This window comes from Podarcis tiliguerta (assembly GCF_965153285.1).
Source record: "Podarcis tiliguerta genome assembly, chromosome: 6".
In the NCBI taxonomy this organism is placed as follows: domain Eukaryota; kingdom Metazoa; phylum Chordata; class Lepidosauria; order Squamata; family Lacertidae; genus Podarcis; species Podarcis tiliguerta.
Genome location: NC_139539.1, coordinates 514,392 through 540,859, shown reverse-complemented (window position 1 = coordinate 540,859; position 26,468 = coordinate 514,392). Strand labels below are relative to the sequence as shown.

Here is a 26,468-nt window from a genome sequence, read left to right as displayed (position 1 = left end):
GGGGGGCAAGGGCAACACAGGAAGGGAAACTGCAGATACTCTGCCTAATAATAATAATAATAATAATAATAATAATAATAATAATAATAATAAATATTATTTATATTCTGCCCTTCCCGGTTTTAAAACCAGGCTAAGGTGGCTAACAACAAATATAAAACATTAATTAAAATGTGACTTAAAAACAGCATAGGTAAAAGGTATGGAGACCCCTGACCGTTAGGTCCAGTTCTGACCAACTCTGGGGTTGCGGCGCTCATCTCGCTTTATTGGCCGAGGGAGCCGGCGTACAGCTTCCGGGTCATGTGGCCAGCATGACTAAGCCGCTTCTGGCGAACCAGAGCAGCGCACGGAAACACCATTTACCTTCCCGCCGGAGCGGTACCTATTTATCTACTTGCACTTTGACGTGCTTTCGAACTGCTAGGTTGGCAGGAGCAGGGACCGAGCAACGGGAGCTCACCCCGTGGCGGGGATTCAAACCGCCGACCTTCTGATCAGCAAGTCCTAGGCTCTGGGGTTTAACCCACAGTACTACCTGCGTCCCATAAACAGCATAAAACAGCATAAAATAGAACATAAAATGCAGCATCAATATCAATAAAATTCAAAAATTCAGGGGTCATTTTGGGAAAAAGAAAAGAAAAAACAAAACGCCAGTCAGTAGACACCCAATGATCACCAGGGCTAACTGGCCAGGCTGGTCTACCTCAACAATTGCATTTTGAAACCCAAAACGGCAGAGGAGAATCAGGACCCTGGTTCTTCTGGGGAGGGTGGGTCAGGGTCAGGGTAGGGGCCTCTCCTCTGTGCCCTGGGTGCCCCTCCGTTCCTTAACTGCCCCCCCCCCAGACATGGAGTTCCTGGAAGTCTTGACGGAGCACCTGGACCGGGTCTTGCTGGTGCGCGGTGGCGGCCGGGAGGTCATCACCATTTACTCCTGAGAAGCTGGCCGAGGCCGTTGCCCGGAGGTTTGTGCCCCGCCTGAGAGCCCCGCCTGCCCCTTTCCGCACCCATCTCTCCCGGAGAGCCAGCAGGGAGGGCCTGCCGCCCAACGCCGCTCCACTCGTCTCTCCGCACGTGAACTGCAGCGCCAGGCGCACCCATCCAAGCACCGCGGCCGCCAGCTCCCGCCCAGCGGCACGGCTGCTACCGCTGACCCATAGATCGACCTCGGCTCTAGGGCCGGCGCTCGCCGTGGGGCGGAGGGCGGCCGCCGGCAGCTAAGTGACTTCCCCGGGAGGCCGGAGACTTGGATGCGCCGAGCCCCTTGCCCTGATCCTGCCTGCTTTTCTATCGTTGCCTTTTGTCGGGTGTGCTCCTTGCTCCCCCCGTCCCCCCCAGCCCAGCCCCCCAGGTGGGGAGAGGGCACCAGCCGAGGCCACCAGCATGCTTCTTCCCTTGCCAATGCTGGACTCTCCCCTCCCTGCCCTCCTAAGACAAGCCCCCTCTTGGGGACCAAAGCAATGGGGCTGGGCAGCTTTCGTAGAATCGTAGACTTGTAGTTGGAAGGGACCCCTGGGGTCATCTAGTCCAACCCCCTGCCCTCCTGCTTTGCCCTTTTCACCCAGGAGGGCCTGGCAACTACTGCTGACCCCCTGCAGGCTGCCTGGGCTTAGAATGGCAGAGTTGTCGAGTGGGAAAGGGGGTCATCTTGTGTCCCGTCCCCCCGCCAAGCCCCTCCAAACTGCCCAACCATTTTGCACTTTGCTCTTCCCGTCCGGCCCAGAGGGGCACTGGGCCGCAGAGATGGGTCTCTCTGCCCCGTCTCGGACGGAGAAGCCACGCCTTTTGGGGTCCGCGTTTCCTCCTTCCTGCCAAAAGGGACGGGAGAGGAGACAGGACAGACCCCAGTGGGGCCCCCGCAAGACCACAGCCCCTTTGCACTTTAGGACTGGCTCTCCCGGCCCGTGGGGCTGGGCTGCCAGGTGACACCCCCCCAGGGGCCACAGTGGGGGTGGGGGCCCCTCTCGCCACCTTCCCGCTTCTGTGGCCCCTTCCTCGCCCGCTGACATTCCCCAAATGCCCCGTATGGGACGGCAGTTTCTCCCTTGGGGGAGGAAGGTTGCCTCAGCCGGATGCACTTAATGCCCCCCACCCACCTGCGCTCCTGCATGCCCCCCCCCCCCCGGTTCTCATCTGGCTCAACAAAGGGCTAAGATGCTTTGGGGGGGGATTCTGTTCCCCCCCATCCTAGAATCGCAGAGTTTGAAATGGGACCCCACGGGTCATCTAGTCCAACCCCCTGCAATGCAGGAATCGCAACAACGAAGCTCCCTCCCTTGCCTCCCCCCGAAATGTGTGACGCAGCCCCTCCCCCCCCCCAGTGTCCGCTGTGGGGCTTTTAACCAATGTGAATAGTCCTCCGTAGCCAGAGGGACGTTGCTCTGCCTGATGTGGGGCTGTATATATTGTAAATAGCACAGGACATGTATTTTTAAAGGGGTCGTATTTATGTGGGGGGGGAAACAGAAACGAGATGAAAGTCTATACATAAAGAGAGTGAGGGAGAGATCCAGCGGGTGGGGTGGGTGGGTGGCTGGCCGAGACGCCCCCCCCCCAGGTGGGGCCAGGAGCCAGGCCTGGACCGGCTTGGAGAACGGGCGCCGCGCACTTCTCCACGGGCGCCGTGCAGTGGCAGGGAGTTCCGCTGAGACCGGGCGGCGCCGGCGGCTGTTTCCTCCTTTGTGCACTTGTCTCTTCTTAGCTTCTTAGGGTTCTTATCAGGGAAAAGGGCCAGAACCACCTGAACCTATTTCACAGCAGATCTGAGCTTCCACTTCCGAGTGCGGCCTGCTAAGCTTCAAACTCTCCGCGTCCCCCTCGCCCTGCGCCCCACCAGGCAGCCTGGCCCCACGCGCCTCCCCACCTCCTCTCCCAGGGCCAGGCCGTGGCTGCAGGAGCATAGAATTGCAGAGCTGGGAGGGACACCCCAAGGTCATCTAGGGCAACCCCCCGCCATGCAGAAAACAGAGCTCAAGAATCACCGCTGGATGATCCCCCGGCCACTGCTGGAAAACCTCCAAGGAAAGAGAGCCCATCCCCCCCCACCCCCCGCGTTGGAGAAGATCCAGTGGGTCCTCCAGTCCACCCCCTGCAAGGCAGGGACCCCCAAAGGTCCTCCAGACCACCCCCTGCAATGCAGGGCTTACAGCTTCCCATCGCCCGCACCCCTAGCAGCTAGATCACCCCTCACTGCCCCTTCGCCACCCACCTGGTGGGGTTGCATCTGCCCCCCCCACCTGCACCCCCTGGCGCACTTTCCATGCGGGGTGTTCAGAGGGTGGGACTGACCCTCTCTCCACCTCCAGAAGGCCTGGGGGGTTGTCTTCTTCTCCTGCCGCCGCATGGCTGGCTCCTTCCCCTCCCAGCTGCCCCCCCCCATATCTCCCAGGAGAGGCCCACGCTTAGCAGGTGGCACTGCATGCGAGTTTACACCCCCCGTTCTGCCCCCGCACGTTTGGCCCCCGTGTGTGTGTGTGTGTCCCGTGTGCCGCTCTCCCCTGGAGCCCCTTCTGCCCCGTCCGCCCGGGGAGAACGCAGGGTCCTCTTGTGATCGGGGGGGGGGGGGAGGGGGCAGGACATGCACCGCTGCTGGAGGAGGGGGTTGCAGCGGAAACGGGACCAGCTTCAGAAACAGCAAAAAAGGAGAAAGAAATTTTAAATCATCCCCAACGTGCGCACTGAGAAGGGGTCTCCGGCCAAGGCTCGCTCCTTGGAGAGTCCCGGTCCTTCAGAGATGCTGCTTCTGAGAAGAAGGGAAGGACCCGGAGGCCCCATTTGTGTTGGTTAAAACACACTCCCCCCCCCCCCAAGCTCCATGTGCAATATCTTTGTTAATGAATGTTCCCACCAGAGTCGGCTCATCCAGTAACCTTTATAATCCGATCACCGTAGCTAACCTGTTTTACGTCCATCCAAGTGACTCTTGATTCGAGTGCAATATTTCGATAGCTTTCGTGAGCTCCTCCATCGTAGGCTTTTGTGTTCTAGGGATTTGTGTGTGCAAAGCAACGCCGATCAGTTTCCTCCCTGTAAATAAACCAGGTTGCCGATCCAAAGGAACGCGCGTTAGGCTTGCCTCTACTTTTGTGCGAGTGTTTCTGTGGGCTGCCTGGCTACCGCCCCCCCCCCCCCCGCGCTGTTCTCTATGCCAATAGATATCCATGGGGTCGTGGCTCCTCCTCTGTTGACTGCTTGTGTTGACGCTTCTACTGTATTTTATTTTTTAGATTCCTGTCTGCACAAAATGCAATAAAAAGGATTTTATTACACCCTTCATTGGCTGCGGGCGGCCTGCTTATGTCCTGGAGGAGAATGTTGCCTGTGCGCAGAGTCCGCCTCCAAGCGGCACATAGTTAACCTGTGGAACTCCCTCCTGGAGGCACCGATGGTCCCCTACCTAGGTGACTTGAGAAGAGTCTGAGTTCCTGGAGGAGGGAGCCCCCCCCTAGGGCTTCCAGTCATGAGAGCTATGCACATGCAGAAGGGGAGAGGCTCTTGGGCTGGGGCACTTCTGGGGGGTTTCCTACAGTCCACAGAGAGAACGCTGGACTAGGTGGGCAACTGGCCTGATCCGGGACCTTAGGTTCTTATTTTTACAAGCAGTCGACCGGTGCTGAGCAGGCTGGAAGGAAACCGGAATTGCCTTCCAGACAGCTTGCACTGGCCCAGGGAGGGGAGACAAGGCTCTTTGCAAAGAGCTCTTGGGGTTCTGCCACCCCATGACTGACCTACAGCTGCTGAAGACCTGGAGGCAGGATAGGGCGGAAGAGGTCTTTGCTGTTCTGCATTGCCATCCACAGGGGGGGACTCCTGGTGGGGCAAACGCTGCAGTTCCTTTCCACCGGAGGGGAACTGGGCTGCCCTTGCCCACGGGGAATGTCACAGTGCCACGAGGACTGCTTCTGTTTCTCCAGCAAGTGGGGTTCAGGCGCTGCAACAAGCCTAGAGAGCAGGAGCGCAGTAATAAAGGATTGAGGACTCAAAGGTACAGTTTCTAAAACTGAGTTTACAAAAAGGTTTGAAAACCTAAATGGCAAGTTTTAGACACAGCCCAACTTGAAGAAAGCCAAGCACAGTAATAAAGAGTTGAGGACTCAGCTGGGAAAATTTTAGTGTTGCCTTTACAGATAGGTTTTAAAAAACCTAAATGGCACAAATTCAAAGAAAGGAATACAAGATAAGCTGTTTTAGATTTTAAACAAACTCAAGAACAGGGCTAAAATGCTCCCATGGTCTAGATGTTACTGCTGATGTTAAAGACTGCTGGGGGGGGGGGCTCACACACCCCAGCACTGAAAGACCAACAGCCAGGCCCTCTTGGAGATGCCAGGGGTTACAACAAACACAAAAAGGAGCTTTTACAATTATTGTCCAACGTTTAGAAAACCGTTTTAGCAAGCCGTATAAATAAAAAGCAGAATGAAAATCCTGGGCTGGGAGGCTCTTGGCGCACATTCTCCCCAAAGGACGTGATCTCAAGATTGCAGAGCTAACCTGAAGGGGCCTTTCCCCCCTGCAAGACAAGCCTCCGTTGGGGAAGAGCCCATTTCGGGCGGGGGGTGGGGAGAGACACTGTGCAAGAGATTTGTTTTTTATACTTCTTAAAAATATCCAAGCAGGGTGCAGCCTCCCAAAACACAACCACCTGCCCACGTATAGGAAGCTGCCCCTGTAGCCGCAAGGCAGGGGGCCAGATGGTGTCCCGAGATGATCCACGGAGAGGGCTGGGGGGGAGGCGACCTCCAGCCATCATGGCCATGCTCTGCCTACGATCAGAGGCAGCAGTGCTCCTGAATATCAGCTGCTGGAAGCAGAGGAGGGCGCTCTGGCGCTGGAATCCTGCTTGCTGCATTCCTGTGGGGGCACCTGGTTGGCGACACGGCCAACATTACAAAACCATCAACATTACAAAATCCCAGCTGCTTTCTACTCGGTCTTCCCCAAGACTTTCTCAAGCCCCGGCCTATGTCTTAAAGGTGCAAGATCCCTCAGTTAACAGAACCATACGCTGCTAAGTTTTGCTAAGATGAACCACCTCAGTTTATGGAAGAGCATGTTTGAATACTGCCCTATTTCTTCTTCTTCTTCGATCACTCACAGCCGAGTAAAATTGCCTTCCATAAACACCTTTGGCATATAGAACACTTGCAAGTCAGGGACACAATCGCTTTTTTAAAAAATCAGTTGTAGTGGAGCAATGGAGACAAGTTGTTCCTACTGCTTGGGGACAGGCAATTTGTGGCAATATCACAAGTTTTGTGGTCTGCTTTTTAGTATACCCCAAATCCTTTGATTATTCGGGGCCACCCCACGTTTTCTTCAAAAAATTGCTTTGCACAGGGAACTCTAGAGTCATTGACATTTTCAAAAGCAGGGGGTCCGTGGCTTGGCTTTTGAAAAACAGGGGCTCCTGAATAATTAACTAATTGGGAGCCCCTGATCTGCCTTGCATGCGCTGGGAAAAAGGCAGCCAGATTGAGGAATGTCAATATGCCCAAGGGCATTCATGAAAATTTTAGAAATACTTGCTAAATATTTTGGTGGATATATATATATACACATTAGGAACCTTGGAAGCGCTAGACACGGAATCTGGCCTTTGGCCCAGTGAGGGCGCTCTTGGTTCTTCACGGACCTCCCTGGGGAGATGCTGCTGGCAGGGACCTAATCTGGGGTGTTTTGCTTGCAAGGCAGGTATCCTGCCCCAGAGCAATGAGGAGCTCAGTCTTGGAGGTGGGGAGCCTGAGGTCCGGCTCTTGCAGGCGGCTCTTTTGTCATTCTTCCCCAGAGGGGGCTGGGGGGGGGGAGCCCTGACCTACAAGCTACACCCCCTCCTCTGTAGCGTTTTGGAAAAAGAAGTGAGCTTCTCGCAATAAGCCCAGGTGCTCCATCAGGGGCGTGAGGAGGATGGTTGCCCAAGGCAGGCACGACACGCTCAGGGCCTCCTGCGGCATCAGGGACAGCCTGCAAAGACCCACAACCATTTTCTTTTAATGCATATCTGTGTGTATATATACCGTTTTTTAATTAAAAAGTGGCATCCTCCAGTTAACAATACAGAGGAATCTACATGACAAAACCATTCAAGAACAGAACATCTACAGCTTCAGAAAGGGGGGTGAGGAGGCCTCTCCAGCTGCAGACACCCCCGTTTCCAACGCAAACTCAAGTTTGTACAACATGAAATGAAGGGGGCAACAGGACCACCCAATAGAGAAAACATCCCTTGGCCCTTTTCTTGAAGGGAGGGGCCTGAGCTGCATTTCTGTGGCTGTTGCTGAAAAGAAGCAACGGGGGGGGGGGGGGGTCATGAAGTCCACAGGCAGCTTCCCTCAAGGGAGGGAGCCCTAGAGCAAAGAAGGAAGACACTCCACTCGCCTCAGCCCTTCTGGAGGAGCAGGCTGCCCACGCCTGCAGCAGCCCCCTCCGGCCCAAGGCCTGTGGAGGAGAGGGGGTGGCCGAGCCCCAGTGCGGGAGGGGGGCCTCCTGGAGGGTGGGCACGGGAAGGGGCATGCAGAAAGGGGAGCCTTGGGGAGAGGAGGCGGGGAGAGCTGCCCTTGGCCTCAGTAATGCCTATGGTAGGAGCCCAGCTGCTGCTGGGAGGAGGGGGCGGGCCGCGCCTGCCCCACAGTCTGGTTCACCAGGTGCGTGAGGGCCGGTCCGCTCTGGATCAGCGTGTCCAGGGCCTTCTGCACGCTGGGGTTGTCAAAGTTGATCCCGGAAGACTGTGCCGGCCTGGAGGCGGAAGTGCTGCTGGGGGCTGGCGGGCGGTTCTGGTACAGCGGCTGCGAGGCCTGGGGAGCTGCGGCCCGAGGGCCTGCCCCCCTGGTGGGACCCCCGTGGCTAGAAAACTGAGGGCCCTGGGCCGGGGCCCGCTGCTGAGACTGGCCCAATCCGCTGCCGGTGGCGCTGGGCCGGTTCTGCGTGCTGGGCCCCGTGGAGAAGCCGGTGTTCTGGGAGGTTCCTGTGGCCGAGCTGCTGTTGGCCGTGGCCATGGCTGCCCCGCTGTTGAAGAGGCTGAGGATCTTGGCCTGCAACTCCTGCTGGGGGGTCGAGGCCACGGGGGCCGAGGGGGCCGAGGAGAGGGCCTGCGAGCTCTGGGGGCTGCTCAGGCTGGCCGAGGTGCCCAGAGAGGACCCAGAAGAGGCTCCGAGGGGCTGCCGGGTGTGCGAAGCTGCGGGGAAGGAAAGGCGGGGTTAAGTCTCTGGAGCCCCAGCTGCCCCCCACTACAGGCTTAGTGCTTATATAATAATAATAATTTATTATTTATACCCTGCCCATCTGACTGGATCTCCCCAGCCACTCTTGGCGGCTTCCAACCAAATATCAAAAACAATGCAGCGTCAGACATTAAAAACTCCCCTAAACAGGGCTGCCTTCAGATGTCTTTTAAAGAGAAGATAGCTGCTTATTTCCTTCACATCTGAAGGAGGGCATTCCAAAGGGCAGGCACCACCACCGAGAAGGCCCTCTGCCTGGTTCCCTGTAACCTCACTTCTCGCAATGAGGGAACTGCCAGAAGGCCCTCGGCGCTGGACCTCAGTGTCTGGGCTGAACGATGGGGGTGGAGACGCTCCTTCAGGTCTACTGGACTGAGGCCATTTAGGGCTTTCAAGGTCAGCACCAAGACTTTGAATTGTGCTCGGAAACGTACTGGGAGCCAATACAGATCTCTCAGGACCGGTGTTATGTGGTCTTGGTGGCCGCTCCCAGTCACCAGTCTAGCTGCTGCATTCCTGCTGCATTCTGGATTAATTACAGTTTCCGGGTCACCTTCAAAGGTAGCCCCACGTAGTGCTTCTGGGGGGCCCAAACGCTGTGGGCCTGGTTCAAGCAGGTGGGGAGGGCAGGCGTCCTTGACCAGCTCCTCTCTCCTCTCTCCTGGCGGAGAACTTACCCGGATGGGCGTCCGTGGTGCCTCTCAGCTGCCGCTCCTTGCGCTCCCTCAGGTAGTTGATGATCTTGTCGGTCTCCTCGGAAGTCAGGTAGCGGTTGTCGCACAGCAGGTTCAGGAGCGTCTGGATGCCCGGGGGGTGGCCCCCGCGAAGCCCCTCCTCCCCCTGCTGGGGGCGCTCCCGCTCCTGCAGAATGGTTTCGTCGGCCATCTTGGCGGCCTGCCTGGCGATCACCTCGCGCTCCTTCTCCCGGACCTCCGTCTTGTAGCGCTCGTAGTTCCTCGCCACCAGCACCATGGCGTCCGCCTGCGGCATGTTCCTGTGCTCTGCGGCGGGAAAGGTCCTGCGTGAGCAACCCCCGTGGCGCCAGGGAAACAGCGGCAGGAAAAGCCCTCCTCCCGGCCGGGTCTCCCGAGAGCGGCTCTCCCTGCAGCCAGAAGCCTCCCCTGCCAGCCTAGAGGGCTCTGGCGTCTGCCTGCCTCTTGCAAAGGGAATTCTGAAGTTTCAGTTCAGCTTGAATTTTGCTGATTAACTGGGGCTGTGGGTGCACACATTTGTGCGAGAGACAGACAGTGAAAAGACTCCCTGCTTTGGGGGGGGGGCTGTCCTCTTAATGATGGGCTCTCCTTCCTTGGGAGGCTTTTAAGCAGAGGTTGGAACGCCATCTATGCAGGATACTTTAGCTGAGAGTCCTGCATGACAGGGACAGAGACTAGATGCCTCTCGGGGTCCCTTCCAACTCTATGGTTCTAGGATTCTTCTGAAAACACACACAGGTTCCAGCTCTCACAAGCCAGGAGACCCAAAGCAGACACCCTCCTCCTCCTCCTCGACTTGGGCATCCTGTGGGTTCTGGGGCACAGGCCCCCTTTGTGGGAAGAAGCAGCCCCTCGCTCACCACCCTTGGGCTCTCAGCCACCTACAACAGTGTCTCTGGGAAAAGCCCTGTCCGCAGCTGCAGCCCCTCGCTGGCCCCCCTACCTTGTGGGGTGCCAAACATGATGTTGACGGTGCAGGAGTGGTGAATCTGGTGCTGCTGGGTGATGACAATGGCAAAGGCAGAGCCCCCTCTGCTCACGTCATCCAGGGCTTGCTGCAAAGACATCTCCGAGTTGAGGAAGATCAGGTCCACCATCATGCCAAGATCGCGCACCTTGCGCCCCACAGACTCCGCGTACTCCCTGCGCAAAACAGAAGCCGCTCCACCTGAGCCTGCGCCTCAAACTGCCGGCACCTCTCTCTGCTTCCTCATCATACGCCAGGTGGAACACAGAAGTTAGGAGTAAGAAATCTTCCACTTGTGTGGTTCAAATTTGGACCTCAAGATCCTTTTCCCCAAACCACAGTTGCCTGCCCCACACTTGACATCCCATGTGGCGTCAGGTGTGCCGGCAGACAGGCACATGGCAGCCAGGGGGCCAGTGGGAGCTCTGAAGTGTCCTCTTGATTCTGCATTAGCAAGGGAAATCAGGCTTTGGCTCTGCCACCTGTCAGACGGATCAGCTGGGCAAGTGAGGGCTGGGGGGGGGGGAGGAATTCGCTCACCCACACAGCCAACAACTGCAGAAGCAGCTTTCGGCTCAATTGCCCATCAGCCAATGCGCAGGAAAGCAGAAACCTCAGGTACTCTTTGCAAGCTCAGAGTAGGGCTTTGCAGTCCCAACTTTGGGACTTCAAAGAACTCTTATCACCCCAATGTCATTGTGATGTCAGGTGACAGCTCCATCCAGCCATCACATGGGGCCCACAAGGCTAGAATCTGACAGGGATCTGGCCAGCAAAGCCAAGATGAAATGGCTCCCTTGTTTTCGGTGTCTGTAGAGATGGTTTTATTCTTTCAGAATCTGGTGGGTTCATTTACAACTCACAGATCCTGCGCTTTTGCATTTCGCTCTGCTTTTATTGTGTGCACCTGCTCTGAGGGCGTCATGCCACGAAGCGGTCGGGACACGTGCCTAGAAAGAGCCCCACAACCAGCCCCACAACAGCCAGAATGCAGGAGCAGCAGCTGGGGAGACAATGAGGGCCGTGGCCCCGCCTGACAAGCTCTTACTTGGTCTGCTTGTTGACCACAATCACTGAGCAGTCCACCGGCCGCTCCGAATCAATGCGCCGCTTGATGTCCTCAAAGAACTGGCGATACAGCTCTTCCCGCCGCCGCTCCTCCCGCTTCATGCGCTCTGAGGGAAGAGTCACCAGGGTCAGGGCAGAGAATCTCACCTGGCCCCCTCCCCTTCCTGGCAGGACCGCCCACCCCACTCCCACCAGCCTCGGACGGACGGATCCGATAGCCACCTTCCGTGCTCAAGGTGGGTCTGTCCAACTGGTCTCGGTAGCGGTCGTAGTACTGGTCATCCTTCCTCCGGTAATAGTCGTCCGGGCGCGCATAGCGGTCATAGCCCTCCTCTCGCCTGCAAGGCAGACATGGGGAGACATGTTCCGACTGCAGCAGCCAAGCGCCACTCCCAACAGCGCCCCCCCCTTGTGCCACCCCTGGAGGCTCCCAGGTGCTGCATACCTGTAGGGAGGCTCCCTGTAGCGCTCGTAGAGTGGCTCTTGGGTGTCCCGAGGGTCCCTTAGGTCTCTGGGGTCCCGGAAGTCTCTCGGCTCTCTGCCGCTGCTGCGCACATCTCTCACCCGCGCATCCCGGGAATCTCTGCCATTCCGGCTCTCCTGAGCGTCTCTCGGAAGGCTGTGGCGGTTTGGAGAGCGGTCGCGTCGTCCATCTCTCTCTCCGTAGGGCAAGGCCTCTCTGCAAGAAGAACCGGGGAACGGTCTTTAGACAGCGGGCGCCGTCAGCGGGGTCGTCCCCAGCTGCCAGGGCAAGGCCCCTCCTGGAACAAAAGTCTAGGAACACTTGAGAGAGGAACAGCAGACAGAAAGCCCTGTTTAAATGTTTGATGTTTTACTGTGTTTTTAATATTCTGTTGGAAGCTGCCCAAAGTGGCTGGGGAGGCCCAGCCAGATGGGTGGGGTATAAGTAATAATTTTTTTATTACTACTACTACTAAACTACTACTGCTACTGCTACTACTATCCGCAGCCTGGCTTCAGAAGGCAAAGGGATCCTGGCCTTGTTCTCACCCCAGTGCCCAACCTGCAGCTGGGCTCTCCTGCTTCCAAGACTGGCGGGGGGGGGGGTGCGTGACCTAACGCTTCTTCCCACAAGATCCTCTCCTCACATGCAATACCATCCTGTCACGGAGATGCCTGCGCCGGAGCCTTTCCAACACCTAGCTTTCTGTGTGCAGGGAAGAATTCCTATGAAGGAGGCTTCAGCCACCCAAGTCCCCCCTGGCGGTTCGCAGTGGTGCAGTCCAGATTGTTCTATCACCCCAGGGACAACGGGGCCTTGGTCAATTCCCGCACAAGCCTATCAGCATCGAGCACCCCCTCAGCTTAATCTTCTAGATGCCCCCCCCCCCGACGTCTTTGTGTTGGTCTGAAGTGAGCCTGCAGTGACAATGGGCTCCACCACCACATCCGCCCCTGGGCTGGGCTCAGCGCTCCACGGGAGAGAAAGCTCCCTCGGGATTTGTTTCTAACCACAGAGGTATAACAAGATCAGGAAACAAAAGAAGTGAGTGACAGCCTGTGGAGGTACAGCAGGAGAAGGGGAGCTCTCACATTTCGGAAAAGGTGGTGGTCCCGGACCGCAGAGCAGCGCATCTTACAGAACAAACCTTGTGGGCAGTAGGAGAATGTGGACAGGCAGAATGCCTGGAGAAGTTAAGGAAGTGGGACAGTCGGAGGACTCCTCGTCTGGAGCCAAGCGGAGCCGTCAGTGATGTATACGCAATAAACCAGCACCCTTCGGACGCAGGGCCAACCCTGGACGTTACCAAGAACTCAAGCACTGCGCAACGGTTCTTTATTTCAGTTCCCAAGCTTTGTTCTCCCCAGGCTCAGGGACGGCGGCAGCGCTTCTCATGTTTTCTTCAGGCTTCATACGAGTGGCGTTTGAAATGGATTTCAGCAAGCTCAGCTGAACTGCGCTCTTGACAGGGGAACCCAAGAAATGCCACAGAGCCAGAAAGGGCACCTTCCTGGGGAGAAAGCCAGCACCCTCCTCCCATGTAGGTCTGCGAACGCCCTCGCTAGGCTCCAGAGGTACAGGCAGACCCCTGGCAGGGCCAGAGCTCAGGCAGGTTGTGGCCACGTGCCCCCTTCTCCGCTCACCCCTTCCTCCCCCGCTCCGACACCCCCTCGCATGCGCTCTGCCCACAGCGCTCAGAGCAAAGCAGTGCCCTGGTGCACGCTAGCGCGCTAGCCGCTAACATCAAGGGTGATGCTCCGGCTTCTGCTTGCGCCTTGGCCACTGGCACCCTGGCGATGTCCCGGCTCCTGAGCTAGCAGAAGCGGCAGCCAGGCCTGGGGCTTGTGCACAGCTCTGTACTGATGCCAAGAGAAGCGCCCGTGCACGATGGGCACACAGTGACGCAGCGCCAAGAGAGGACAGGAGGATCCTCTTGCCAAGATGATGTTATCTGTGCCCCTCTCTTCGGGGGCAATGCCACTGCAACGGAAAAGCATGCCAGCACGGGGAGGGGGGAGGAGGCGCTCCCCGGCATGCAGCCTCGCCCCTGGGCGCAAGGAATCTTGCTGCCCGCTCCTTCGTGGCACAGCCCGAGGGACGCTCTCGACTCCGAGGCGCTCGCCAGGGACGCCCCGGGGTCACACAGGCTGCAGCTCTCCTTGCCCCGAGCTGGGGAGGAGCCTGGCGGCAAAACGATCTCGCCGCCTGGAAGGCTGCAACCAGGAAGAACCGCAGAATCCTCGTGGGATTCCCTTCGATGAGAAGCTCCACTGTCCGCGGAGGAAGGTGCATTTCTGCCCTGAGCCCAAACTCCTAGGGGAACTTGATGCTTCTCGGTACTTTACCTGCGTGCTGGGCTGGACCTTGAGGGAGCCTTATTCATATTTCTTCTTCCCGCTGCTTTATTAATATCTGAAAAGAATAATCAACCCGTCTGTTCAATGCTATGGAACAAAGAAAAGATCGTCAGCATATTGAAAAGAAAGCATCAACGTTCAAGGGCGGCCAGAGGGTGCAAGGAAGACCACGCCACGAGGTGCTGTCACTGAAACAACCTTTATTACATCAGGAATACAGTACAGTGAAGTTGTCGGCCGACGGCATCCTCCAATTGCAAGCTCCAGGAAGGAAGGAGCCAGCTTTTTGCTCCAACTGACCCAAAGGCACAGGCTGGAAACAGAGGCCAAAGCCCAGGCAAACCCGGCAGGCGGCCAACCAGCCCCCACCCCGGTTGCTGTGAAGCAAGCTGGGCTGCCAAAGCCACGTTCGCTCAGCACGCAACTGCTGAGGAGGAAAGGGATCCGAAGGGACAGGAGGGTGCTGGAGCTACGTCACGAGGCCAATGAAGGTGCTGAAACGGAGGGCGGGGGGGGGGGGGGGAGAACACACACATCTCCAGATCAGACCACTGGGCTGCAACGTGATAATACCCAGGGCTGTCAACCAGAAGTTTGAAAACAACCAGACCTGAATCAAGTTACGCATGCATGAAGCAATAGTTCTGAAAAGAGCAAATCCTTTTCATTCTTTTTCTTTTAGAGGACGCACCCAGAAGTCAGAGCAAGCACCATCTCAGGAGAGGCCCAACCCGAGAAGGAGGTCCAACCGCACAAGCCTCCCTCTCACCTGGGGCTGGAGCATCTCAGAAGCCAGAGCGCGCGGAAAGGAGATGGGCAGGAGAGGCTGCGGGTCCACAGGGTCAAAAGCCACCTTCTTCCACCCCCCCTCCCCAAAAAATAGATGGGTGGGAGAAAGACAACAGCCCTGGAGAAGGTGCAGTTTGTTTACACAACTGGAAAACTGGGAGAGAAATGCTTTAGCCCATTTCTTCGATTAGCTGGGTATAAAAGAGTGACTATCAACGCATTCTGTATTTTTAACCACTCAAAGGTACAATTAAAAAACACATCTGAACTTGATAGTTTTATAGATTTATTTAGATTAGCTAGAGCGAGATATCAGTGTTATAATCCTGCATACCGAGATTCTCTAAAAAACTTAATTCTAAAAAAGAACTGGGGGGAAATCAGATACATATTACAGCCAACAATTCCTACCATTTTTTCTATCACTTGCATAGCACCATCATAGGAAACGTAGTAAATATTTAGAATAAAATATTTGGAGGTGCAGCTCTTTCAACAGCTGACCAGCTCCATTTCCCCAAAGCCTAAGAAGAACCAGCCCTCCTGTAATGCTTTTCTGCAGCAAAAGGAAAACATAACCCTGAAGATATGAGGAGTGAGGGAAGGAAGCCTCTTTCCCCCACTCATTCACAGGTAGATCTTTTGCTATGGAAGTGGCTGTCCCTTTTCAAACCTCTCATTAGATAGAAATAGCAGAGGGCTGGTGCTATTTCTACACAGCCAAGTCGAGCCCTTAAATGTAGTAATGCTTTAATGGGTCGTGCATTTGCGGGTCAGACCAAAAGCCTCCTGCTTTGCTTTGGAAAGAGTCCCCTTTTCTCACCTGCCCCTCAGGCTGCAAGTGCCTCCAAGTTTGCCTTCTTGCCTTTTCTGCTTTACATAATCGGTGGAAGAGATCCTGTGCTTTGGGGTCCCATGTCATCGTAATGTGTTTACTGCCCCAGTTCACTCTCGAGTCTGAAAAGAAAGTGATGGGCCCAGAGGCAAGACGATGGCAGTATCTGATTAAGAACCACCCCTATGGAGCTAGTCCTCAGTGGGCCCTTTAACACACTGCTCTAACAATGTGTACTGCGCATTCAACGTGCCACCAGGTTGCCTCCTGTCCCATCATGAGATCTCTCTGAAACATCTCAAGCATCCACACTTGTACGTTGACCCTCAGTCAACTGTATCTTCTCACCTCTTCTTTCCTGCTCGTTTTGTCAAACAGCATAAATTGAAACCCTGAAAGTTGCTTGCGAAAACTATCTGAAACCCTTCTTAGCATCTTCTCTTTCACTCTTCCATTTTTACTGTGTGGCTGAAGAGCCTCTCGCCTTCCTGGAAGCTTGTACAAATCTGGAACTGGAAATGCAGGGGGCTGCAGCCTTTCCGCTGGCGGACGTCTTGCTCCTCCATGCAGCCTGCTTTGCTCCACAGCCAGGCCCAGCTCGCTGCTCCCCTCCTTTCCTTCCATCTCTGGAGCTGTTGAGACGATGCTGGCAGCAATCCAGCCTCCAGGTCAAACTGCACGTTTGCCAGTCATCGCACGGCAGCGGTTTCCGCTCCGTCAACACTCTCGGCTGGCTCTCGCCCAACTCGAGTGGCACAAGGTGTCCAGGGACTTCTTCAAGGGCTCTTCAAAGGACCCCCCCCCAACATGCCTCAGCTTACCTGTGAGGACTGGCACTGAAGATCTGGAAGCTGCCTTTTCCACGGGGAATGAGCAGGGGGGTACATGCAGGATTTGAAAAACAAAGTCCACGATAGGGCAGCAGCTTAGGCTGAACACTGGGGAGCTCAGTGTAACATACTGGCACAAAGTTTAAGCACCGCTGGTGTGTATTTGGGGGTACGGGGACTGAAGACAAGACACCCAGAGAGAGCTGAAAGGATCACAAAGGCAGAGCCAAAAACACTCTTGGAGGTCAAGGTCCACAGCGTCTTTTATTGAGTAGCATGCCGGAGAGACAAAGCCCCCCCCCCCCCCCCACTTTCACATTCTGTCTTAGGTACCCATACAAGATGATAGGCTGCCTCCCATCTTAAATCAAAGGCAGGCAGCTTATAAGAAGAGTGTTTCTTCTGCTCCTGAAGGACTGCAGGCGCATCAAAATGTTCTGTGTCAAAAGCCATGCTACTTACTTGTCTACAGTGAGGCCAGCCGTGATTTCAGACTGTGAGGGGACCAGAGTCTGGCTCTAGCCTTCCAGAGGTGGGGGCCCCAGCAGGTCCAAGAGATGGGAAAGGCCAGAGGGGAAATGTGGGGAGAATGAGTAGGTACACTGGAAATATTGGCTCTTTCAGAATGCTTAAATACGTTCCTAGTTAATGTTTAAAATGATGAAACCCAAATGCTCATTTCAATAGAGTAGTTCTTTAGGTAAGCAAATGAGAAACTCAACAGTATTAGCCCAAAGCTGCTCCTGAATTCTGTAGACACAACACTTTCCACAACCAATTACAGCTCTCAGTGGATGAAGTGAGGACTATGACAAAATACGATGCTATTCCTAATAAAGCCCCATGAGGGCAGCCCAACACCCCATGTTTCTGCTGGCCCTTAATATTTACAATCCATTGCCTACATTCCAAGGATGCTCAGCTTGACCTTCTTCCCACAGAAATGTGATCTGATGTCCCTGCACAATAGTGAGGTCTAGCTATGATTTGTGACACAGCTCAGCACTCCCACTTGCAACGTTTAACAGTTGAGCCAAGTCACAGCTTCTTGGCTAGCCTTCTCTGCTGCCTCCTGCCAACAGGTAACAACTGACTATATGCATCCTCTGGGACCCACCATTCTCGGTGCCGCCCATTTTTGCCAAATCTCTTCATCGAGTTTGCAAAATGTCTGCATACAGGCGACAACTGAGACCGCAACAAGGCCTGATGACAGAGATGTGGAAAATGGAGTGCCAAGGAATGCGAAGCTCCCAGCAGTTCTGACTGGGCTCACGGGATGCTATTTGCATATGCTGAAAGACAAGATATAGTCAAACTTCTCCATCGTCACATCTAGTTGGGTCCAGAATTGTGAACTAAGAAAGTAACACACTTCTGAAGCGCAACCTGGGAATTCCTTATCCAAAGCAGAACTTTGCCATGGGAGACTGGCAACCAGCAAAACGCACCCACAGAGCTTGAGAAATTAGCAGAACTATTTGTCAACCTTGCGTCCCGGTCCTTCTCTTTTGAAAAAGTCTAACACCAACATCTCTAGTTTTTTCTACGACTTTTAATTCCAAAATTGCTACAGCATGGATTTGTTATTTAAGGATTTTTTTAAAAAAATCCAACCAGTCCATCTAATTGCAAAGTGGGATTAATATTTCATTTCTGTAAAACCATGTAACTTTTCAAGCTAGGCCTGAAGCAATTTGCCCCTTTTTATACCTCAGTAGCAAAGGAAGCAGGAAGAAGGAAGAACCCTCCTCAGCTATCGTAACAAGAAATCACAGGCAAAACTTCCTGATGGAAGGATTTTAAAAAGCATCAAGATTCTCCAGAGCTACATGGAGCATCGCGTCAGGGGACCAGAGACCTTTCCATCACAAATAATGGAAAGTGTTTCACTGAGGTAGAAAAGGGGATCCTAAATGTTTTTCCTATGGATCCCTTGTAAACTGCTGGGGGTCTTCTTGACAGAACACTATTGTTTTTTCTGCCAGACACAGCATTTGCCATGTGCTGTGCTAGATCACGGAATCCTAACACTGCAGAGTTAGCGGGGACCTCAAGCGTCATGGAGTCAAACCCACTGCAGGAATCACAGCTAAAGAACTACAATCTCAGAGGCCTTGTGTCACAATCAAAGGAACTAACAGCACTATTCTAATAATAATAATAAACTGTCCAGTAGCACCTTAGAGACCAACTAAGATTGTTCTGGGTATAAGCTTTCGTGTCACGTCTTCAGATACACTGAAACAGAAGTCACCAGACCCTTCTATATAGTGGGAGGGTGGGGTTTTTCTCAGTAGGGTAGTAGGAGATGAGTGACTGACTCAATGCATATGGTAAACCTGTGACTGTTAATGACTGCAATTAGTCCTATAGGAAAAAGCATGGGATAGTATGCAACGACAAAAAATAGCTTTCGCATGTGTAATGAGACAAGAATCCAATACGCATCTCTATTCAGACCAGGTCTCTCAATAGTTTTCAGTTTAGTAATAAGCTGTAATTCAGCAACTTCTCTTTCAAGTCTATTTCTGAAATTCTTTTGTAATGACAGCTGCTTTGAGATCCTGTATTTCTGAATTTTGACTGCGTCAGACCAACATGGCTACCTACCTGAATCTAGCACTATTCTATTTTGCCTTGGTCACACCTGGAGTCCTGTGTCCAGTTCTGGGCACCCCAGTCTAAGAGGCATAGAGACAAGGTGAGATGCTCAAGGGTCTGCAAACCAAACCGTGTGAGGAACAGTTGAGGGAATTGGGCATGTTTAGCTTGGAGGAGAGACTGAGAGGAGAAATCTCTGATGGGTCGCCTCATGGCGGATGCAGTAAGCTTGCTTTCTGCTTCTCCAGAGGGGAGGACCTGATGCAACAGACTCCAACTGCAAGGAGCAGCAGAAAACAACCTTTCTCCCTCCTCTATGTGACATCCTTTTCTATATTTGAACATGGCTATCATATCCCCCCTTAACCTCCTCTTCTCCAGGCTAAACATGCCCAGCTCCCTTAGCCGTTCCTCATAAGGCATCGTTTCCAGGGCTTTGACCATTTTGGTTGCCCTCCTCTGGAGCTGGACAGTGGAATGGACTCCCTGGGGAAGTGGTGGACTCTCCTTCCTTGGAGGGTATTAAGCAGAGGCTGGCCATCTGTCCTGGATGCTTGAGCTGAGATCCCTGCACTGCAGGGGCTGGACTAGATGACCCTTGGGGTCCCTCCCAACTCAATGATTCTATTATTCTTTAGCCCCAATTCCTTTTCTTTTATAGTACTTTTCATTGCATACAGTAAAAGAATAAGGAAAGAAGAAAAATGAAAACGAAACCACAACAATGGAAGGTCTCAACACAAGAACACCTTGCAGGCATGGCCAAACTTGGCCCTCCAGCTGCTTTGGGGCTACAACTCCCATCATCCCTAGCTAACAGGACCAGTAGTTAGGGATGATGGGAATTGTAGTCCCAATACATTTGCAGGGCCGAGCTTGGCCATGCCTGCTAAGGGCTTCCATTCCTCTCCTTCTCTGCTCTCTTCCGCCTATTCCAAGTTCCCAAGCTCTACTCTCCATCTCCTCCTTCCTCTTATGCTGCTGAATTGATTCAAGTCCTGCTAATCTGTTCACTTCTTCACAGCGATCATAGCTGTCAACGTTTCCCTTTTTTTGCCAGGAATCCTATTCGGAAGAAGGGAATTTCCTTTAAAGAAAGAAAAACGTTGACAGCTATGATACGGACATTTAAAACCCTTTACAGTCCTCGATCGCCTTGTTCCCTTCCCGTTTTCGGGCTGCCGAATCCCGCTTCGCCCGCGGGTCAGGCTGGACGACCTCGGATTGCCTTCGCCCTCTCCACTTCCACGTGACCTTCCTGGCTCCGCCCACCTCCTCTCGCCCCCCCCAGAATAAAGGCCCCGCCAAACCGCGCAGCCGCAGAAGCGTCCCCACTCCCCCTCCCCCGGCGCGAGAAGAGGGCGGGGCCCACAGGATGCGCGTGCACGAGAGAGTTAGACAGGCGGGGAGCGAGGCGCGCGCCCCCTCGGCTCCCTCCCCCCCCGCGCGACGGACTGCGCACGCGCACAAGCGACGGGCCTGCGGGGGTTGCCGAGGCAACGGGGCCCCTCCCTGGCGGCGAGGGCGGGTGGCTGTGGGCCGGGACACCGAGCGGGGGGGAAGTCGGGGTCGCCGCCTCCGCCACTCACCGGATATTCCGCGGCGGCCGCGACGACGGCGAGCGGGACAGGCGAGCGCAGCGCACGGCCTCTGGCGCTCTCCCCACGGCGCATGCGCGGACGGGGCGGGGCCGCTTCGGAACCGAGCACGGCGGGAGGGGCGGGCCTCTCGCGGCGAGCGAGCCAGTGGGAGCGCAGGTCCCGCCTTTCCCCCTCCCTCCGGCCAGTGAAGTCCTCGGGCGCCGAAGATGGACGGGCCTCGCGGCGAACGAGCCAATGGGAGTGCAGGTCCCGCCTTTCCCACCTTCCTCCAGCCAGTGAGGTTCTCGGGCGCCGCAGATGGACGGGCCTCGCGGCGAACGAGCCAATGGGAGCGCAGGTCCCGCCTTTCTCCGCTCCCTCCAGCCAGTGACGTTCTCGGGCGCCGCCCCGCCTCCTGCCCTTCCCGGCTCTGCTGCAGCGGCTTCTCTCATCCTCCAGGGGGCGCGCGAGCCGCGCTGCTCCCTTGGGCGGGAGGGTCGGGGGCCGCGTGGGAGCCCTTCGCGGGCCGCCCTCCTGCTCCTCCTGCCTCTGCACTGGGCCGGAGACCCTCAGAGGCGCCCAGGGTGGGTGGGAAATATTTTTTAGGGGGTGTAGTGTGATTTCCTGATTTAATTTGATTTTTCCTTTTGAAAAACGCTGCCCCTCCTTGTTTTTCCAGGGCTGGGAACTCCTTTATTGATGCAGCGCGTGTTTCCAGGCCATCCCAAGGGCCACCGGCCAGAGATTTAGTCATAATAATAATAATAATAATTTATTTATTTATTCCCCAGCCACTCTGGGCGGCTTCCAACAAAATATTAAAATACAATAATTTATCAAATATTAGAGAGCAACTCAGTTTGTTCTGTGTATGTGCACGCACACTTCTTCAGAGACCTGAAGAAGCATCTGAAGAAGTATCAGAAGGTATCTGAAGAAGTGTGCATGCACAGGAAAGCTTATACCCAGAACCAACTTCCTTGGTCTCCAAGGTGCTCCCCTGGGGTTGGACTAGATGTCCCTTGGGGGTCCCTTCCAATCCTCCCATTCTGGGATGCTCTTCTGCAAGCCGCCCTCGGATGTTTGGGGTGCAGGGCGGGCAATCAAGGAAGGAAAGCACCAAAGTGTGAGGTTGGGGTGGGGAGTGGGGAATTCCCCCCCCCCCCACACACCTTGCAGCTGCTCTTGCCTGTGAGTCATCTTGAACATCTTCTGAGGAAAGGGCTGGGGGTATAAATAGAGAGGTGCAGGTGGCCTAGGGAGGGTGTATGTACTGTGTTGAATAGGATCCAAAAGGCAGCAGTCTGATTGGTCCTAGAACAATAGGATCCAGAATGCAGCAGTCTGATTGGTCCACAGGAGCCACCCTATCCAGCTCCAGGTGGAAGGGAATCCGCAACCTGATTGGCCTACAGGAGAATCCCGGAATTAGCCAATCACGGGGGGCCCATTGTGTAAATAATGTATATAAAGCAGATACTTTGAGAGGACTTTTATTCATTCCTCCTCACCACTATGAGCTGAATAAAGAGCATGAAATCACTTTGCAACTCTGAGTATATTTCACTGGCGACGAAGGTGGGATCCCGCTGAGCTGACTGCCATACACAACACTGCAGCACCGCCACCTGCCGCACCGCTGCCTCGCACCGTGTATCCAGGCTTCAGCTCCGGGACACAAGGAACTCAGAATGACAACCGACAGCAGCTTCTCGCCGTTCAACCCAGCATCCGGAGACTGGGAAGCGTACGCCTCTCGTTTCACCTTATTCCTAGAAGCCAAAGGGGTCACCAATGAAGAAGACGCCAAGAAGAGGGCGATATTCTTCAGCGTCTGCGGAGAGGAGACGTTTGAAATCGCCCGGGCTCTCCTTGCGCCTGAAGACGTCGCTACTGTTCCATACAAAACAATAATGGAACAGCTGAAGGGGCACTTTTCGCCACAGCCCTCAGTGGTGGCTCGTCGAAATGCCTTCTACGCAAAGCGGCAAGCCCCTGGGGAAACCATAACTGGGTTTGTGACCTCTCTCCGCCAAGCCGCCCGGTCCTGCAACTTCTCAGAGCTGGAGAACATGCTTCATGACCGCCTCGTCGGTGGCCTGGAGGATGAGAAGCTGCAACGACGCCTCTACGCTAAGAAGGACCTAACGTTCCAGGTCACTCTGGAGGAGGCCCTGGCAACAGAAGCAGCCGAGAGGTCGACGCAAGAGGCACGGCCGAGCCAGCCGTCCCAACCGAGGGTCCACCACGAAGACCTCACCGACGACTCAGGATCCAACAGGGAGGAGGTGCACCGTGTACAGCAGCGCACTCAAGCAGCCCACATACCACAGCTGCCTCGACGAGAAGGAGGGAACTGCGCAAGCTGCAGGGAAAGTCACGAGAGGAGGACCTGCCGTTTCCGCAACGCAGAGTGCAGGCAGTGCAGAAAATCGGGACACATCGCCCGGGTGTGTCGGGCTCGGCCCACCCGACGCCAGGCATCAGATGACCAATCCAAGAGCCCCAGGTCCCGGGGCCCAACACACCAAGGCAACTCAACGGAGTTCATGGACTTCCAGGTATACCAGTTGCCCCACCCCAACATAGAGAAAATTTATGTAGAGGTACAGATAGAGGGGGCCCCATGCCGCATGGAGCTTGACACGGGTTCAACTCTATCCATAATCTCAGCAAGGACCTTAAGGAAACTGTGTCCTACTGGGGGTCCCAAACTCAGGCCGGCCCCATTCACCCTCCGGGACTTCCAGAAACGTAAGGTCCCCACAATGGGGGTGGGGACCTTCAGGGTGCAATATTGAGGGCGGACGTGGCAACTGGACTTGCTTGTGGTCAAGGGCCCCTACATTAGCTTACTGGGATTGGCATGGTTTGGACCACTGGGGCTAGCCGTCACCGGGGTGAACCACATGAGCTTACAAGTGGACGTGGACGCCATATGCAAGGAATTTCCAGGGGTTTTCAATGGGAAATTGGGACAGTATACAGCCCCCCCATTGCCTTACAGCTGACCCCCACAGTATGACCTGTCAGGCTCAAGGCCCGCCGGGTCCCGTTCGCCCTGAAACCCCGTATAGACGAGGAATTGGACCAGCTCGTGGAGCAAGGAGTGCTGGAGCCTGTGCCCAGTGCCCCCTGGGAAACCCCGATCGTCCCACCCGTCAAGCCTAATCGTTTGGTCCACACCTGTGCAGACTACAAATGCACCATAAACGAGGCCCTCACGGCCCATGCATACCCAGTGCCAGTGGTCAGCCATGTCCTCCGTTAGCAGTTATTATGAAATTGCTTTTTGTGGTATCTGGTTTTGAAACTCAGCTCTGGATATGACTCTTTTCGTCCAAAGAAACGAAGGCATGCTTTCACCCGAAGAATCGCAGGCCAGGCCTCCTTCCTCCAGGCCAGTGGGGAAATGGGGTCCCCCCCCCCGGCACTCCGCTGTCTGGCGTGGGGCAGTCCGAGGTTCCTTGGAGGGCTGCATCTATCAGTGCTCAGCCCAGCTTGCTCAGCTCAAAAGAGGCAGCTGGAAGTCCCTGCCTGGGGCTGGCTCCCTGCTCGCTTCCTGTCCCCGAGTGATGCTCTGGTTTCCCTTCCTCAGAGGCTTCTCGGGGCAAATCCAGGGCTGCGTCACCCAGGCCCTGTGGCTTCTGTGGGAAAAGGCCATGGGGGATGCTCAGGCCCCTCCTGCAGGGGAAGAACAGCCAGGCCCTTCGCAGTGGCGTAGCAAAGTCAGGTGGTACCCGGGGCGGGAAATTTCTTGTCCCCCCCTCCCATTGAAATTATTAAAAGAAGGAAAAATAAAATGCTTTCAGTTGCGATTGTTATTTTCTGGTTTACAGTGGTACCTCTGGATGCGAACGGGATCCGTTCTGGAGCCCCATTTGCATCCAGAAGCGAACGCAACCCGCATCTGTGCGTCTGCACGTGCGCAGGTCACGATTCACCGCTTCTGCGCATGCACGTGACGTTATTTTGAGCGTCAGCACATGCACAAGCGGCAAAACCCGGAAGTAACGCGCTCTGTTACTTCTGGGATGCCGCAGCGCGCAACCCGAAAATACTTATCCCGAAGTTACTTCAACCCGAGGTATGACTGTATTTATTTAAGATTGTGAGCATAAGCCCTTACCGTAAAACCTGCTTTTCACGATGAGAATTTCTTATGAATGGATTTTTTTTGCTTAATTTCGCTAGTTTGCAGCCTACTGTAGATGTGGACTGAAGGTAGCTGAGGTGCTGTGTGAGTACAACTGCAAAAAACAAGCACCAGTACAGATAGGCGTCCACTCTTAAAGAGCTTACCCAGAATAAAAGAAGAGCCAGTGGTGGAGGGTGCAGGCCGCCCCGGGTGTCATCACTGAGGGGGGTGACAATGACAAAAAATAGGTTTTTTTAATAAAAAAAAAAACACTAAGTGGGCTCACAAAACACCCGGGGCGGCCCACACCCACCACACCCCCTTCCTACACCTCTGCCTTCAGATGTCAGATAGTTGCTTATTTCCTTCACATCTGATGGGAGGGCATTCCACAGGGCGGGCACCACCACCAAGAAGGCCCTTCGCCTGGTTCCCTGTAACCTCACTTCTGGCAGAGAGGGAACCACCAGAAGCCCCTCAGAGATGGACCCCGGTGTCCGGGCTGAACGATGGGGGTGGAGGTGCTCCTTCAAGTATACTGGTCCGTTCACAGGGCAGTGCTGGGTTAAACCCTGTGGAGGCCCCTTGGCAGTCAAAATCTGGGCAGGGGGCAGGCCTCGTGCGCACGCTAGAATAACATTGAACTAAGAAAGGTTGATTGTCGTTTTCTTTCAAGATCAAATCAATATTTCCATCCATTGTCGCGGGACCCCTAAAAAGTGTGGGGCCCATAGGCCAGTGCCCACTCTGCCTATTTGGTAATCCGGCCCCTTTGGCTGCAGGATTAGCTTTAGCTGTTCCCCACAATGAAATAGAAGGCTCAACAATTGTCAGGCACTTTTCTTTTTTTATTTCTATTTTAAAAATAAACTTTATTAAACAAGAAAATACCTTAAAATACACACAAAACAAGCATACAATACAAACATTGTATAAGAAAAAAGAAAAGAAAAGAGCATAGTTGCATATAGAGTGAAAATCAGTGAAAGAGAAGAAACTTCCAACTAAATCCATTGTACTATTTTGCCTTCAAGAATTTTTACACAGTTTCTTGTTAATATTTTTCCTTATCTTAGTTTAAACTTTTTCTAATACTTCCTTCTATCACAAGACTCATTTGATATCTGCCAGGAAACATTTATTATCACAGTACCCTTTGAGATATTCCTTAATTATAATCCATTCCTTATTAACATCTTGTGTTGAGTTTTCTCTCACTCTCCCAGTTCTCCTTGCTAGCTGTAAATACTCTATTAATTTAGCTTGCCAATTGATCTTTGAAGGGATGGTATCACGTTTCCAATTTCTTGCTATTAGAATCCTTGCTGCAGTTGTTAATTGTCAGGCAGTTTCGGATGCTCAGCAGCCCTGTGTGGTTACAACAACCCTGTAAAGTAGACCAGTGCTATGCACTCCCCAAATTGCAGCTGAATCCCTCGCGGATTGGCACCCAACCTCTGCTTAAAAGCCTCCAAGGAAGGAGAATCCACCACCGTCCCAGAGAGTCCTACCTTCAGAAAGTTCTTCCTAATGTTTAGTCCAAATCTCTCCTCCCCTCGCCTCTGGAGCAGCAGAAAACAAGCTTGCTCCCTCTGGCAGCCCTCAGGTATTGGAAGATGGCTCTCCTCTCTCCTCTCAGTCTCCTCTTCTCCAGGCTAAACATACCCAGCTGACTCAACCGTTCCTCATCAGGCTTGGTTTCCAACTGCCTCAACCGTTCCTCATCAGGCATGGTTTCCAGCTGCCTCAACTGTTCCTCATCCGGCTTGGTTTCCAGCTGCCTCAACCGTTCCTCATCCGGCTTGGTTTCCAACTGCCTCAACCGTTCCTCATCAGGCATGGTTTCCAGCTGCCTCAACTGTTCCTCATCCGGCTTGGTTTCCAACTGCCTCAACTGTT

At 54.4% G+C, this 26,468-nt stretch overlaps 2 protein-coding genes across 5 annotated transcripts in view; one reads left to right on the top strand and one right to left on the bottom strand.

Moving 5' to 3' along the window:
- The window catches only part of SLC12A5 (solute carrier family 12 member 5), a 177,384-nt gene that overhangs the window by 98,760 nt on the left and 52,156 nt on the right, over nt 1–26,468 (top strand). For 2 of the 3 annotated variants that reach the window (XM_083447283.1, XM_083447284.1), the window contains exon 26: nt 853–4,281. In XM_083447283.1, the coding sequence (XP_083303409.1) occupies nt 853–944 (92 nt within the window). In that variant the 3' untranslated portion in view covers nt 945–4,281. Of the gene's footprint in view, nt 1–852; nt 4,282–26,468 lie in introns of those variants that run through there. The other variant, XR_014512827.1, reaches the window with a different exon arrangement.
- Nucleotides 7,008–20,542, bottom strand: NCOA5 (nuclear receptor coactivator 5). Of its 2 annotated transcripts, none has more exons than XM_083447450.1 (8): nt 20,441–20,542; nt 13,782–13,848; nt 11,419–11,652; nt 11,196–11,311; nt 10,954–11,080; nt 9,882–10,081; nt 8,903–9,226; nt 7,008–8,179 (listed from the first exon to the last, which is right to left on the bottom strand). In XM_083447450.1, exons 2-8 carry the CDS (start codon nt 13,817–13,819, stop codon nt 7,569–7,571), a joined length of 1,650 nt encoding a protein of 549 aa, XP_083303576.1. In that variant the 5' UTR covers nt 13,820–13,848; nt 20,441–20,542; the 3' UTR covers nt 7,008–7,568. The 2 variants fall into 2 exon arrangements, with proteins under 2 accessions (XP_083303576.1, XP_083303577.1); XM_083447451.1 differs by lacking the exon at nt 20,441–20,542 and adding an exon at nt 16,710–18,808.